A 16079-nucleotide genomic window follows, 5' to 3' on the forward strand; every position below is an offset into this window, starting at 1 on the left:
TTTTGACCTTTATTCATCTTATTTCAGCTGCTTCAGTCAAGAAGACTTAACGGTTAACAGTGAAGTCGAGCACATTCCAAGTAGTGAGAGTAATAGCTCATCAATGACTCTGTCAAGTATATTTGTCTGGAATTTCTTGAAGGCAAGAGCACGGTTCATCGGGTCTTGAAAACATGACCATATGATCCGAGCCCGGAATTGACTTTACCTCGTCCGGCGGATTGTTTTCAATCATCCACCTTTGGTATTCTTCTTTTATGATACGATCTTTGCCGCAAACTATGAAAACTTGACGAATCGATCCATGTTTCTCCTTGGTGACTGCAACAGCCTAGATTGACTCTTCATCGTTGAAGAGGCCAACATGTCTGACTAAAGTTTGTGCAAGCGTTAAATCCTGACCCCTAAACAAACAAAACAATGGGGATGCTTAAAAACTGAAAAAGAAATATGTAAAATGATGAAGGGTTATTGATTGAACTTGAACTAGCCTCAGGTGGGGATAACTGGTATAAATTGGATGCCATGAAATTAGGCCCCAAGATTCGTGAAGTTGGAGGCCTATCTATTCCATTGGGGAACACATATTCTGTGTCCATGGTCTTGTCGGAATCCAATGTTTCATTGAACTGTCCCAGAAAAAAAACAGTATTAATGGGAGTTGAGATTAAGAACCAGACAACCAATCTGGTAAGAAATGCGGAAAAGCATGCACCTGTTGAGAAAGAGTTTGACAAGGGAGACTTGAACTAGGCATGTAAGCAGTGGCAAATACTGCAACAGCAACTTTTTCAGGGTATCTTTCCATGGCAGCTGATATGCTTTACCCACCCAGGCTGTGACCTACTAGAATCAGCTTCTCCTCTAGTTGGAGTGATGCCATGAAACTCATCAATGGAAGTAATCGACAAAAGAATGGAACCGCTTCGGATGAACCCCGGAACCAGCCATGTCCAAAGCTGTAACCTTATGCCCCATCGATTTGAGAAGAGTTATCACTTTATACCAACACCAAGCTCCATGGCAGGCTCCATGAACCAGCACAAAGTGACCCTCTTTCTTCTCCATCTCTTCTTGGTTCACTCTCTTACACCACGGAACAACGTCAACGGCTTCCCTTTGACATACGGTAGCCAATTTATCTCAAACTTATGTGCGGCTTCGGCAACTCAAATCTGCTGACCTCAAAACAATCGTCACTTTATGGTCGTTTTCAGTGAGTTTTCTAACTTCTCAAAACAACTAAAAGTTACAACAAAACAAAAACGTAAGACTTAAAAGATCATTTGTACTCGATCTATTTAAAAATTTTACGTGGATAATATGTGTCTATTCTAAAAAAATTTTAGGATTCGTCACTGTATTCAATGATTCTAAAAAATTACTTTTTTATGCAATTACGAAAATTGTTACATCATTTTTTTGCTGTAATTTTTGTAATAATTTCATTAATTGCTAATAAATCTCTAATAAACTATGTAGTTCCTCTAACCTGATGGTAATTACTCATAAAGTTTGAATACTTTTTATTTTGGTTATTTGAGGAAATGGAATGACATTATACGTAATACCGTAAATTGTTTTAAGATTTTTAATTTTTTTCTGTAACATTTTACGTTAGTCTCTAATAAATGCTATGGTTTATCTAATTTTATAGTAATTACTCACAAAGTTTGAATGTTTTTCCTTTTGATTATTTAAGGAAGTGAAATAACATTATGCGTTATTATAAAAATTATTTTAAAATTCTTAAGTTATAAATAATTTTAAAAAATTAAAAAAATTGTTAATAAATATCTAACAAATTATATACTTCTTTAATTTTATTATAATTACTCACAAATTTTGAATAGTTTTTCAGTCGAATTCATAATTACGAAAAATGTTATAATATTTTAACTTTTCTATTACATTCGTTGCATTTTACATAATTACATAAATTGTTAAAAATTTATATATGAATTCTATAATTCATCTAACTTTTAAAAATAATTACATAGTAAGTTACAAAGTTCTTTAAAAAAAACAACTGAAAGTTGCTAAAAGAATACATTGCTATGATCATTTCAATCATTGGGGACTTAAGTTTTTTTTTTTTTTTTTTGAAATTTAAAAGGTGGATTTATTCAAATGCAATAGCATCAAGAATTATATCGTTTTTTTTATACATTTTGATTCTTCATGAAAAACCCAAAAAGGATTGTTTATCGATAAAGCCCAATCAACAAGAGTGTGTGCAACCCTCGGTTTGCTACGCAGTTGACGTAATGAACTTTGATGTTTGGTGTCCTGACAAGTAGCAAGTGAGCGTGCCTCGTCGAGCAACAATCCAGTAACCAAATTGTCTTCATGTTGGTTAGTCAAGCGGTTCACAATGGATATTGCATCCCCTTCAATTATCGCTTGATCCCATCCGTTTTCCATCGCCATGCGTATGCCTTTCGTAAAAGCCAGGGGTTCAATATATTCTGCTGTAATTGTTCTATCCATCTCTTTCGCCACCCCATCAACAACCATGCCATGGTGGTCGCAGTCCACAATGCCAACAGCCACTTCTCTAGTGCTAGTAAAGAAGGCATCATCAGCATTAATTTTGATCCAATTAATCTCTGGTTTTCTCCACTTCTTGGTCCGAAGGCAGCCCGCATTGACGGGGGGCTATAGGCATATTTCCCATTGCCTCTTTATAACCGGTTCATGGCACCCAGGCCGCGTTAAAAACCTCAAACTTCCTGAAGATCATTTTTGTGTATCCATTTGTTTCTACGATTCTAAATATTCCAAAGGAGCCCCGCAAACCTCGCGAGACTGTCTCTATCCATCTTTGAGGTAGAATCTTCAAACCACTCCTTGCAACTTGAGGTCCTAGAGTCTATGACATTTTTTGGCAAACCTGAGAGCACCAAAATCTATTTTGCAAGCCGACAGTCCCTAAGCGCATTTATCACAGTCTCCTCCTCTTGTTGACACATTGGACACAAACTATAGCCCGGAACTGCAGTCGCTAACCTGATCCCCGTGGGCAGCGCTTCATGGCAAGCCCTCCAGCTAAATACTTGATCTTCGGGAGAGTGAGAAGCTTCAACATAGATCTCCAAATAGGAGAGTGATCACGCTCTGTTCCAGCAAACATTAAAAGCCAGTTATGTCCAGATTTAGTAGAGTAGCAGCCCGTGTTATGATGCTCCCAAATGAGATGATCACTTTCAATCGGAGAGATCTCAGCACCAAGGATGGCTTGCGCATCTTGAGGTTGTAGAATTCTTTTAACCTTGTCCAGATCCCATCTCGGAACTCATTGGATCGTGAGATCCTTGCATTTAAGGGGTTTGTCTTCGTTATCGACGTAGCTGCAGGATAAGTGGATCGAGTTTGATCCTCCCCAAAGGACAAATGAACACGTGAGTGGCCATTGAAATCCACTCTCCAAAAGAATCCGTCTTTGAGTGCATCCTTGACTTGAAAAATGCTAGACCACGCAAATGAAGCCTTGTTCCCAAGCTTTGCATCAAGAAACGATGCTTGAGGAAAGTATTTGGATTTGAAAATACTGAAAAGCAGTGATACCGGTTTGTGCAAAAATCTCCATACTTGCTTCCCAATAGTGCTATATTGAAAAGTTTGATCTCGAAATCTCATTCCGCCATCTCTTTTAGCCCTACAAACTTTGTTCCAAGCAATTAACGGCCATTCCTGAGCATCTTACTTTACCGATCACCAGAAAGACTGCATGTGCGATGTAATCGAGTCAATCACCCCGCTCGGAAGAAGATAGCAAGACATGACGTACGTCGGAAGGGCTTGTGCAACCGACTTGACAAAGACCTCCCTTCCACCAAAGGAAAGAAGGTTATTGGTCCAACCTTGAATTCTTTTAACCACTTTGTCTCGAATGAAGCCGAATGCATTAAGCTTATTTCGTCCCAATGTGAGAGGAAGTCCAAGATGCATACCCGACTCAAATTGTTCGTGTACACCCAAGACAGTTGCAATGGTGCTTCGATCTTCATCTCTAGTCTTTGCACCGAAGTAGATCATAAACTTATCAAAGTTGATTTTTTGATCAGAAGACGACTCGTACATATCCAGAACTTCCTTAACACGTTTGGCCTAATGCATGGAATTCTTATAAAGAGCAGGCGATTGTATGTACAAAAGAGATGCTCGACTCTTGGACCTCGAATACTTGCTCGAACTCCTTTGATAGAGCTGCATCGCTGCTCGGCAATAAATGTAGCTGATAATCCCTAAGAACAAAATAAGGAAAGGTATGGAAACAGGAGATCTCCTTGTCCAAGTCCCCTTTCCGATTTGAAAATCCTTAAAAGCTTGTCGTTAATTCTAATACAATAGGACAGTAGAAATACATTGAAAAATGAGATGAATAAAAGAATTTCTAAACCCCATTTTACCCATCACATTTGTAACAAATTTCCTTTCAACTCTATCATATGTTTTTTCCATGTCAAGTTTGAGGGCCGCTCCTTTATTCGGTCCATTTTGTAATATTCACTGCTACATAATTTGTAGTATTCAATAACAATTAGAGTTTAACAAAACTAGCTTTAGCTTTTGTCTATATAAGTAATGACTGTATGTTTTTAGGATGTGCAGTGGGAATCATAGCAACTTATGCCACTGCAACAGCTAATTTTTTAGGGAATCTTTCCATTTTCATGGCAGCTTCTGTGCATACTAGAATCAGGTTGGAGCGATTCAATGAAGTTGACCAATGGTTCAAAGTAATCGGAAATTCGATGAATATCCCAGAACCAGCCACACCCAAAGCTGTAACCTTGTGGCCCATTGATTTAAGCTGAGCTATCACTTTGTACCAACACCAAGCTCCATGGAAGGCTTCATGAACTAGAACAAAATGACCCTCTTTCTTCTCCATCTCTTTTAGTTCTCTCTCTACCACTATGGAACACCTTCAATCGCTTCCCTTTGTAATCTTATAATCAGCATATCTCTAAATTATTGGAGTTGTCCTAAGTTGCCTCCTAAGCATCCGTTTGGAATGTTTCTTCTTCTTCTTCTCATTAAATGAACAGTGATACCAAGGTCATAGTCATGCTGCAAGACTAGAACAAGACCGGTTCAAATATCCTTCTCCTTAACTTGAATGTTGGGAAAAATTGAAAGATTGTAACTAAATTATAATTTTTGGTACATCATTGCATCTTTACCTGCTGAAGTTCAAGAATCATCAATAATACTTGTCTAATTTGCATCACATGTTTTGACAAAAGAAAAAGGTAGAAGTTAAAAGAATACATGAGAGCTCAGTTTCCTGACTAGGCCTTTCATTCCTCAGACGTATTCATCCTACTCTTTAAAGCATAGTTCCTGAAATCTTGTTAAGCTGCAACCAAAACAAGAGACAAATGTTTTATGAGCATATGAAGAGCTTTATTGCATTGACAAAAGAAAACTAATCATAATAGGAATATGAAGCACCGTTTTAGAAGCACTTCCGGGTTGTATGGAAACAATTTCTTCCGGTGAAGGTTCCCCACAGATTTTTTCAGAGAGAGTAAACAATCCTTGGCTAGCTCATACATTTCTTTCACGTGTCCACATTCAATGTCACCTTTAAATTTCTTCTCTATGGACAAAGTTTCCGTTTTCACAGGTCCAGATGAAGGCTCTGTCTTAAAATTGGAGCTTTCCAACAAAATTTTTCTTCTCTTGTCAGATAATTGATTTCTTTGTTTCTCATAAACTGAAAACTCAGTAAATGTTTGCCAATAATCACATACGATGCGCAAGCACCTACAGAATAAACAAAAACCCACACCACAAAAAGTATGAAAAAGTTACATTGAATCAGATTAAAAGGAAATGAACAAAATAGTCGTCTTATTATGCCACTTTGTATTCCCAAGTTTAAGAAACATGTTATAGACAAAAGATAAAATACATACTTTAAGAGATACTCTGCGCAACTAATTCCTGTGTCTTTGGAGATGAGATAATCGAGAAGAACTTGATGATCATAGTGCAACTGCAGATAGTGAACCGAAACACACAACATTAAGGATCGTTTATGACCTACTCTTTTCTTTTTGAAAGTTCAATGATCTACTCAAATAAAAGAAATAGAACCAATTTTCTCAGTAACATATTTATTGATGGACAATGAAAATGGAGCCTGGGGTGCTTATAGCAAGATTAGGAAGTAAAGGACTTGCCTCTGCGAGGAACAGATGAAATAGGTGTATCGGATTAAAAATATCTGTAACATGAAAAAGAACATCTATCGTCTCATCTTCAGCTGCCTGTCTTTCTACATCTATTGTCTCATCTTCGGCTGCTTGTCTTTCTTTGTGAAATCTGTAGACAAACCAAGAAACAGTTCAAAGAAAAATCATTAAAAAATTAGGTAAGAACATGGATATTGGCTCACTGTTGTTCTTCACAAGCTTGTAGAGAAAGTAGTTCCAAGAGCAATTTGAATAATATGTCATCCTAAGAAAAACAGGGAATTAAAAAAAATGGCACCCTAAAAAGAAAAACAAACAACTAGTATACAGCAACTACACACAAATAATTGCAATATACTAACCAAAATAACGATAATAATGCAGCATAATTTTTAGGAAAAGGAACGCACATAGAGACAATGAACAACATACAATCATATAACCTTATAGTGTTTAACAAAGTTTCTAATGCTGCAGGGAACATACCTCATGTATATAGAGCTTGAGGAGGGAAGACGAAAAGTTAATGGACTTCTCCCTGTATGTTTCATGGATAAGAAGCTCATTGACTGGAACATGTCTAGAAAGCCAAGCATATAGCTCTGATAAACCTTTCTTTCTTCCATAACAACTCAACTCCGAAATTGCATCACTAGGATAATGCTTGCTAGCATCTTTGGCTGGATTTATCAAACGGGATGAACACCTCAAGAAAAGATAAACGGCCCGTCTTTGTAAATGGCGAGCTTGCATATCATGTACTTCTCCATCAGAATAACTTAACATAAAAGGAGAACCTTCTAAACAATCATCTTGATTCTCAACTTCAGTTAAAGGTTGGCATAAAAGGTCTTCAAAGTAAAAATGGAGAAGCTGCAACCAGGAAACAAGGACCAAACCATCTAGGGGTATTTGAAAACTAAGTCTGATCATCAAAACCTGCAATTTTATTTTGTAAGTTCATGAAATTAAACTGCTTATGTGCAAAAGTAAAACAGATCTGAGTAGCATCAAAACATCCAGATTCACATACCAATAATTTGTGTTTGAAGTACCGAGAGATGCAAATGTTGTTACAGACAGCTTTCTTGCCAAGGCACCAAGATAGAAGTTTAGGTACAAGGTTGATAATTTTGGAAAGAATTGCATGCTTATCTACAGAATCAACTAATCCTTCTGCAAAACTAAATTGCTCTACAAAAGAACATAGTAACTGAACAAAATTCCCCAAAAACAAATTCCTAGGCTCATCCTTTTCACCACCAATTCCACAAAAGATCTCATCCATTGAATCCCAAGGCACATTCAAAACGTAAGAGCTTATCGAATTTAAAAACACTAGAACAAGCTCATCATCACACTCTTCCTTCAAAAATTTCAGCATATTTCTTAATGTTCGAATAATTGCAGCTACTGCAAACAAGTTAGTCTTTTTCAACTTAGGCTTAAACAAAACTACGACACTCAATATGTCAGAACCGGAACCCCCAACTCCAGTTATTGAAGGTTCAAAGGAACACGAAGTTATGTTCAAAATTGATAATTCAAGGCAAATACAGAGCGAACGGATAAAAAATTCCCAGCTTCTTACCTGCAATAACAAGGGAAGAAAATGAAAAGAAGGAAAAAGAAAAACAAAGTTTAAAATTTTAATCTGCAAATTTGATTAACATACAGATGAGGCTAGAAATTCAGAGAGGGTTACGAGAACATTGCCAGCTAAATGTTGAATGTATCGGCTTTCCAGAGTTAACAAAGTAACCTGAAAAGAATATTTGAGAAACCATGCTATTTAGCGATTTGGGGATTCAATAAAAACTGTAAAAATGAAAGAGAGAATATTAAAAAATTACCAAGTGGGATATTGCTTTAGATAAACAGTGGTGGTTTTGTGAGTTAGGGTTTAATGAAGAAGAGGTTTTAGTCGACTGAATCAAGCGGCGAGTTTCGTTTGAGACCTGAAAACAGAACCAGAGATTAGAGTTAAGTAATGAAAGGAGGTTCAGAGTAGGAATTTGAGAGAAAGAGAAGAGAGGGGAACCTGAGACAGAATGAGAAGGAGGTTTTTCTCTTCTTGTTTGCTGAGAGAGAGATTCTCCGATTCCTGACATTGTAAAATAAATAAGAAATTAAAGAGAGAGAAAATGAAATGGAGATTGAAATTTTGGAGAAGAAAGGAACGTACGGTGAACTGGAGAAGCGAATCGTTGATCAGACGGCAGATACGGGAAAACTCAGACTCAGTTAGCGAAGGAGGAGACATTTTTCCCACTTTTATCAATCCTGATATTGCATTTATAAAAGTAAAAAAAAAAATCCAATTTAAGCTTGTTTCAAGTTTTCTGCAAACAAATTCAATTATACAATGTGCTCATCTCAGCTTATTATCGAACTCCAAACCATGCTAATTTAGCCTTTGGATTGGTTCATCAGATGGGTTTCGAGTGTTTAAAGACCTAATGGTGTCACAAATTTTTGCTTGCATAAATGGTAAAGGATGTTGTTGCTTGGAATTCTGCAGTATATGGAAACTTGAGGATGAAAGAAGGGCTGGGTTGGCTCCCTTTTTTTTGGCATGATTAAGTTTGGGGTTCTTCCAACTCCATTTACTTTGCAAAATGCCTTGCTTAACATGTATTTGCAATTGTGGTGGTATTGAAATGGGGTTGAAGGTGTTTTTTTGTACGAGTGAAAACCTTGATTTGAAGAGAATGACTTTTCTCAAGTCCTGATAAATACAGTTTTGCTGCTTTCATTTCTGCAACTAGTCCATTCCATGCATATGGGAAGCCTCTGCATGGTCAAATCACAGGATCGGGGTTGGAAAGTAGTGTTTTCATAGGAAACGCTCACGATCTCATTTATTTCGAAAACGGTGACAGTGAATCTGCTGAGGCGGTTTCTAGTATAATCTTGATGGAAGATGTGATTCTTTGGTTTTATGGGTTTATTATAGAATGGCTGATGGGGAGAGTGCAATTAGATTGTTGGTTCAAATGTGTCATTACGGGGTATAAGATTGATAGCTTTGTCTTCAGAGGAGCATTAAGCGCTTGTGCTGACCTAGCAATGCCGAAACAAGGTGAGATGGTTAATTCTCAGGCTATAAAATCTGGGTACGAAGTTGAAATGTCTGTTTGTGGTAGTCTGATTGACATGTATGCCAGAAATAGAAACCTTCAAGCTGCTAAATCCATATTTTCATTGGGTTTTTACCCTGATTTCAAGTGTTGGAATGCAACGCTTGGGGCGTAGCAGAAGATGCAGTTAAGCTATTTGAGGAGATCCTAAAACATGAAGGAAAATGGCTGCACTGCAAGACCCAAGCACTATTCTTACATGTCGAGTTTACTTTGTCAAGCTGCATTATTAGACGAGGCACATAAGTTCAAAAGGAGTTCATGCGGCTATCAGGTTTTAATGGTCGACTCAAGAGTGGAACTCGTATCTTGCTTCCAAATCTTTATGCTGCAACAGAGAGAAGGTAAGATGTGGCAGAAATGAGAGAGATGAGGGACCTGATTAAATGTGATTTAACCAAGATGTTTAATATCTTCAAACAGGAATAATAGTTTTCAAATCTTATTTCTCGAAAGAGAAAATTTTCTACAATGTGTTCTACAATGTTACAGTAATAATGATCTTGTAGCACTTTAATCAATGCTGAAAAGCCTGCAAAAGATATTAGGATGTTTCACATAGCTAGCATCTTTGCTTTTTGTTCTGGATAACACCAACAAGCCTACAGGATCCTTCAACTCCAGAGCTAATGACACTGCACTTTAATGTAATACAATGGGCAGAAGAACTGTCGCGCAAAGGATAATTTTTGTAAACAGAAAGCAGTTCTGTGATTTCCATATTAAAGCTATGACTAGCGCCGGGATGTTCGGGATTTTGGCCTTGATGATTTCTACAAGAACACACATCGGTTAGGTTAGTTATGAGAAATATAATTGATTCATGTGACAATGCCGACTGATGCATACTCGGAATTTTAGTATTCTTTGAACACATGAACATTCTTTATGAAAATTATGAAAAAGAGAAAAACCGAAAACCAAGAGAACACTCTACTCACAGATGCAGCCCCGAAGCTAGCACTAGATCCCGTTGGAGCACCTGGAAAATAGAAAAATCAGTCAGACAGCACAACATGATTAGATTAAAATCTATCATGTCAAAACAGGGTGGCTAACTAAAACAAAAATGCTAAGCATGACCTGCAAATGAGATTACTTGAAAACAGAAAGAAGTGATTGCAGAAAGCATAATAGCATAGGAAGGTACCCGAAGCAAATGGTATTGAAAAAGAACCTCCAGCAGATGCAGTTGAGCCTAAAGCTGATGTGGTACTAGAAAAAAGAGAGGGAGTAGATGCAGATCCAAAGAGAGATCCTGATGAGGAGCTGAAGAGGGATGTTTGGATGGAAGCACCAGTGGTTGGAGTTGCAAACAGAGAAGATGACATGGACAAAGCAGGAGTGGAAGACGGTGTACTAAAAAGAGACAGTCCACCTCCTGAAGAAGCTGCTGATGGAGCTGCAGATATCTGAGGGGCAGAGGCTGCTGCAGGAGTGGCTGCTGAGCCAGCAAGCAACCCAGCAACCTGAGTTGATGGTTAAGAATTTGCAGGTAAATGCAAGGTTGGATGTACCCTCTTAGCAGCAGCTTCTTGCTTAGCAGTTTCTCTCCGATCAGCTTCAAGAAAAGGACCATTAACATCTCCTCGGCGACGGTGATCAGCAAGATATGCTGTTTTCATTGATTCAATGTATTGATGAATGCTCTCCGCCTACAAAACAGTCATAGGACAAGTCAAATCTTTTTTCTTCTGTGTTTTGTTTTGGGTGGGGTTGGACACGTGTTAAGAGTGCAAGTAAAAAGTAAAATTTAAGATCATATTTTGAATGCATGTATGACTACGATAAAACATAAAAGATAGACTATATAAGAAGACATTAGAAAAACCCTGGTCTCAACTCATTTTCAGTAAATAAATTTTCAAACAAGAAATATATCTGCTCCTTAACATACAACCATAAGCGTACTGCCAATCAGACAAAGCATTACTCTGCATAGAATGATACAAGTACAAGCATCTTCCTTACCTTGGCAGCCACGTGAACAAAAAAGTCTTGAACATTAGACATGACTTTTGGAAGAGATTGCAACAAAGAGGATGCTTGATTGATAAGTTTATTCAAAAGGAGAAGCTGTTCCAACTCTTCAATCCACTGGCGGCACTCACCCAAATATTTCTCAAATCTAGCAACGGTATACTGTAGAAATGGAGATGGCTTATTGGGAAGCCCATGGTAAAAATAAAAAACGGGTACCATGCTTGTAGCAGCTGGTTGAGCACTTGAACCTGATGCCGTTGCTGCCCCTGGAGCCTGGGATGGTGCAATGCATTTGAAGCGCCTCCTGTGTTTGAATGAAGGAACCATGGCCGAAGCATCATGAAAGAACGAACGGCAACCTCTGTGTTCCTTAACATATCTTTTGCAGTAACCATCAATTCCTGCAGAAAAGCTTTCTGCCTCTCCATGGCAGTGGTGATTCCTCCAAGTTCCTGTTGAAAACAACCATGCCATTTTATCCACCGATGCAAAGCACCACAACAGGAAAATGACAGGGAAAATGTTTCAAAACTGATGACTTGTTATACATATCATTCAGACAGGAAATATTTCATAGTTTTTTTGGGGGGGGTCCACTGACTGGTCCAAAACGGAAACTTTGGAGATCTTTTCTTCTTGAACTCATAAAACTAGCACGGGGATAAGACCTAAACTAATTCAGATCAATGAGTTCCAAAACAACTTTTAAATGTTGAACACCCTCACTTAATGAGAGAGGAAGCAACCATTCTAACAGTTTACAACTTGTTTCTGTATTTGCAATAGTAACAAATTGATGAACCACCCATGGTTATAGATTCAACCATCATCCAGAACATGGAGTAGCTTAGTTTCATGAAAGGAACGTAAGCCACTCCACAAAAAGAGAAAACAATACATCTAAAGTAAAATTAGATTAGAACTTTGAGCTAGTCTAAATATTCACAACAAGGGTATCTACTTTTTATCACTTAATACTTTTATTTACTTAAGACCACAATAAGGGCATCATATAATAGTTTCATGTTGAATAATAAAGCATTCCTGATTATTCACCAAATTAAAATATATGAGAAGTGAACAAGCACAAGAAGAATGAACTACATAATTAAAGCTCATCTTCTCTATCAGTGGCTCAATGCAATGTCTAAAGAAACAGGAAAAGTTTGACAGAAAGAGAAACCATAAATGAAAGCAAGAACAACAGCACAAGTTCATATGAAACGGAAAGCAAAGGTTAAACCTGAACGATGTGGCTAGCATCATGCTCAAACCCTTCATTCGAAACCGAAGAATCATGGAGGCGACTACATTGATCTGACCTTTGGCTTTCATCTCTCTACTCCAATATCCTTTCCATACATTCCAGTAATACAATCACACTACTTACTACTAAGGGTGCCAATGCCATATAACAATAATAAATATCAATATCCAAGCACAGCCCATAAACCAGATCAGCAAATGAAACTTATATCTCGGACTTTTCCAGGTAAAACACTATAAAAATATCAAAAGGCATGAAAAATCATGTTTTTTTTAATTAATCACGACAGAGTAAAAAATCATTCTTTGAGAACCCAAAACAAAATCCATTAAGAAGAATTGAAAACATACTCAATTTGAAGCAGAAACTTTTGAGAATCAGGATGCAGATCAGCCCATTTGGTGTTGTAATTAGCAGGAGTCTTGTCATTAGTAAAAAGAAAAAGGGGCTGCTGCTGCAGCTGTTGTTGTTGCTGCTGCTGTGGAAACTGTAACTGATGTTGCTGTTGGGGTTGGGAAATTGGCTGCTGCTTTGATGGAATGGTGATTGCTGCTGTTGGGGTTGAAACAATGACTGAGGTTGTTGGGGTTGCAAAAAACGATGACATTGCTGTTTTTCCTTGGAAACAAAATTTAGGGTTCTAAAAGTAGAGGAATTGAGATGAGAACTGAGGAACAAAAAACCTTGCTTTTTTAAACCCTAGAGAGGGAAAATTATTGAAGAAAGTTAAAAAAAAAACTAAAGAACCGGCTTGAACTAATGTTTTTTTTTATTTTTTTGCATTTGTTGGGCTGACATAAAGTTCAGTACTTTTTATTTTGGATGTTTTTCACAAATAAGGATCACGACCAGTGTTTTTATTGTAATTTCAAAAATAAAACAATTGTCATCATTTTAATCTAATCTTGGATTAGAAAAAGCATTACCAATACACATGATTGATACTCATTTACTTTAGCTTTTTGAAGAAATATATATGTTATAAATGACCGAGTAGATAACATAAAGATTTTACCCTTGATATAAGGGGACATGAACAAATGGATCAAAGATTCTAAAACATTCCCACCTCATCATAGCTTGAATCGACCATTCAATGCCTTGCCGGCCATCGGTTCGTGAGTAAAGACTCTGAGATTGGCATTGAAACACGAGGAGAGTGTCGACCAATAACTATAGATGCCGACAGAGCTTTTAGGTTTGGAACACTAATTGAGGGATGAAAAAGTTGGAATTTTGGGGGGTTGCGTTCATAGCACGAGAAGTGGATTTTTTGAACATTTTCAACGACCATCAATTAAATTCTTGCAGCTGCCTCCGTCGAAATGTCGATCTACATTTATAACCAACTCAACCCTTGTCTTTCTTTCTTATTGTAGCTGCTAAATTAACGCCCTTTTAAGGTTGCAGTCAATTTGCTTTACTTGTTTGTATGAGTAAAAAAGGCCAGTTCTGCAATTCTTCAATCTACATTAGTATTTTTTTGAGCGGAAAGTCTTGAAGCTGTTGGACAGAAAAAGTGAAAAACTAAATGAAAAAAGGTGGACAAAACAAACCAAATCACATGGCATTGGGCCATTTAAAGAAGAAAAACTAAAGTCCTAATCTTATATCTACTTTGATATAGCAAGATTAAAAAAAAGAAACGGAATCTCCGCCCCCAACAAACCCAGTCTCTCCGCCTTCAAACTGCCACGTGTTCGCCATTCCCATACTACCAGCAGCCCCGCCACCGACCGCGGCCGCTACATCTCCCATTCCTGAAGAGCCCCACATTCCTCTCCCAAGTCCAAACCCAACATCCTCTAGTGCCGGAGCAATTCCAAGTCCAAACCCACCGAGAGCCAGGAAAGCAGGCCCTTGAGTATTCAACAACGAAGTAAAACTTCCACCACCACCATTGCACTTCGGTTCCCCACCACCGATACCAAAACTCCCTTGACTACCCGAGATAGGCAACAAAACTGGCGTAGCTGGTAACGGGAAGTTATTATGACTAGTCGCGGCGGTAGTGGTGGTAGTAGTAGCAGAAACATGGGAGGAGGCTGCGGTGCGTGAACGCTTAGCGTGTTTCCTTGTGCCACCGCCAACGGGGATGTCACGTAGAGTACCACCATGAGTCCAGTAACGGCGGCAGGACTTGCAGAAATGGCGAGGCTGAGAGAAGTTATAGTTGTTGTAGTAGCAAAACTTGGTATTCGTGGAATCGCAACGCGGACATGGCAGCTGTTCTTGTTCAGGCGGTGGAGCTCCATGGTTAAACGACTTGCTTAGACGCTTGCTCTGATCTGCGGAATCCGTTGGCATTTTCAGATCAAAAACAAACCAAGCTTCAAAGTATAGTCTATAGGTTTTTGTTTATGCCGTGGGTTATATATATATATGGGGAGAATAGAGAGAATCTATAGGACAGGGAAAACATGTTCTGAAGGTCATATGGGACATAAGAGAGAGAACATAGCAGACTTTTACAGTGTTGTGTTTGGGCAGGACAGTGGGCTAGTCGGCTCTATCGACTAGGAATGCGGCTTTGTGTTTGTTTAACTGGTTTTTAATTTGTTGTTTTCCTTTACGAATTTTTGTTTAGCTTTTTTGGCATTTGTAAAATGATAATCATGGGAAGTAATCAGTAATGGATGATGACAATGTCCTTCAAAGTATGCTAATACTAACACATTAATTAATGATGGTGCATTTGAAGTCAATATAATGAATTAAATTTGAACTTGTATACATATTTTTTGTATTGTATGTTCAAGCAATGTGAAAGAAGGGTGAGCATTATATGGACGGGATTTCTAATTTTGGGTAACAACAATTTTTTTCTCTACCTATGGTGAAAATTCAGGCTTTGATGGGACATTCCATGAGATGAAAACTACATCTCAGATTATATATATATATTAACAGGGATTGATCGGAGTAGGTGTAGGTAATCGTCGTCATAAAATTTTAAAATTATTATATATTTAAAAAAAATATGTATTTTCTATTGAAAATATATTTCGTCTCCTTAAAATTTTAATTCGCCCCTAAAATTTTAATTTATCTCCTTAAGTTTAAATTCACCCTTCTAACATAAATTTTTACTTGTGTCTATCTATCGATATATATATATATATATATATATATATATATATATATATATGTTAGAAATGGCTTTGCAACTTTGAATGCATATCCAAACTCATTTCAGAAATTGCTTTATCTTTGGGGTAAAGTTGTGCTATTGCTTTATCTATGCCTTTTCTCTTTATAATATAAATGAATAATAATAAAGATTAATTCAGTAATTAATGATTTGTTCTCAAATATATATATATATATATATATATATATATATAAAAGTAAAAAGGGTAGTGAGATATATGGCGTGAAGGAAGAGGATAGAAGGGATTTGATTGAGGGGTGGGACAGAAAAATGAGTGTGGCGTGGGTTGTAATTATTGGGTCTCCTCTCTGATTTCGGAAGCATCAGATTCC

General features: G+C 37.5%; 3 protein-coding genes and 3 pseudogenes across 3 annotated transcripts; 1 reads left to right on the forward strand and 5 right to left on the reverse strand.

The window, feature by feature from the left end:
• Positions 1 to 112: 112 nt before the first annotated feature.
• On the reverse strand, positions 113 to 1068 carry LOC120205510 (annotated as a pseudogene).
• Positions 1069 to 4630: 3562 nt separating this feature from the next.
• Positions 4631 to 4897, reverse strand: LOC120205497 (methylesterase 2-like). Its single transcript, XM_039205351.1, has one exon. It carries the CDS (start codon positions 4895 to 4897, stop codon positions 4631 to 4633), a length of 267 nt encoding a protein of 88 aa, XP_039061282.1.
• Positions 4898 to 5039: 142 nt separating this feature from the next.
• Positions 5040 to 8427, reverse strand: LOC120205514. The gene is made up of 10 exons (XM_039205364.1): positions 8060 to 8427; positions 7882 to 7968; positions 7240 to 7797; positions 6693 to 7145; positions 6410 to 6471; positions 6195 to 6336; positions 5928 to 6007; positions 5461 to 5775; positions 5294 to 5365; positions 5040 to 5076 (listed from the first exon to the last, which is right to left on the reverse strand). The coding sequence occupies exons 1-9, from the start codon at positions 8315 to 8317 to the stop codon at positions 5329 to 5331; spliced, it is 1992 nt and encodes a 663-aa protein (XP_039061295.1). The 5' UTR covers positions 8318 to 8427; the 3' UTR covers positions 5040 to 5076; positions 5294 to 5328.
• LOC120205498 lies at positions 8356 to 9775 on the forward strand (annotated as a pseudogene).
• A 155-nt stretch (positions 9776 to 9930) lies between these two features.
• Positions 9931 to 13203, reverse strand: LOC120205513 (annotated as a pseudogene).
• Positions 13204 to 14175: 972 nt separating this feature from the next.
• On the reverse strand, positions 14176 to 15098 carry LOC120205512 (dof zinc finger protein DOF3.4-like). Its single transcript, XM_039205363.1, has one exon. It carries the CDS (start codon positions 14901 to 14903, stop codon positions 14229 to 14231), a length of 675 nt encoding a protein of 224 aa, XP_039061294.1. The 5' UTR covers positions 14904 to 15098; the 3' UTR covers positions 14176 to 14228.
• Positions 15099 to 16079: the final 981 nt, after the last annotated feature.

This window comes from Hibiscus syriacus, unplaced genomic scaffold (assembly GCF_006381635.1).
Source record: "Hibiscus syriacus cultivar Baekdansim isolate YM2019G1 unplaced genomic scaffold, ASM638163v2 tig00012493_pilon, whole genome shotgun sequence".
Classification (NCBI taxonomy): domain Eukaryota; kingdom Viridiplantae; phylum Streptophyta; class Magnoliopsida; order Malvales; family Malvaceae; genus Hibiscus; species Hibiscus syriacus.

Coding starts and splice junctions, on each gene's coding strand:
- LOC120205512 (XM_039205363.1), bottom strand. CDS start 14,903: ATGCCAACGGATTCCGCAGATCAGAGCAAGCGTCTAAGCAAGTCGTTT.
- LOC120205514 (XM_039205364.1), bottom strand. CDS start 8,317: ATGTCAGGAATCGGAGAATCTCTCTCTCAGCAAACAAGAAGAGAAAAA. Junction 7,798..7,881: donor CTGAATTTCTAGCCTCATCT/GTATGTTAATCA, acceptor TTGTTATTGCAG/GTAAGAAGCTGGGAATTTTT. Junction 6,472..6,692: donor TCAAGCTCTATATACATGAG/GTATGTTCCCTG, acceptor TGTTTTTCTTAG/GATGACATATTATTCAAATT.
- LOC120205497 (XM_039205351.1), bottom strand. CDS start 4,897: ATGGAGAAGAAAGAGGGTCATTTTGTTCTAGTTCATGAAGCCTTCCAT.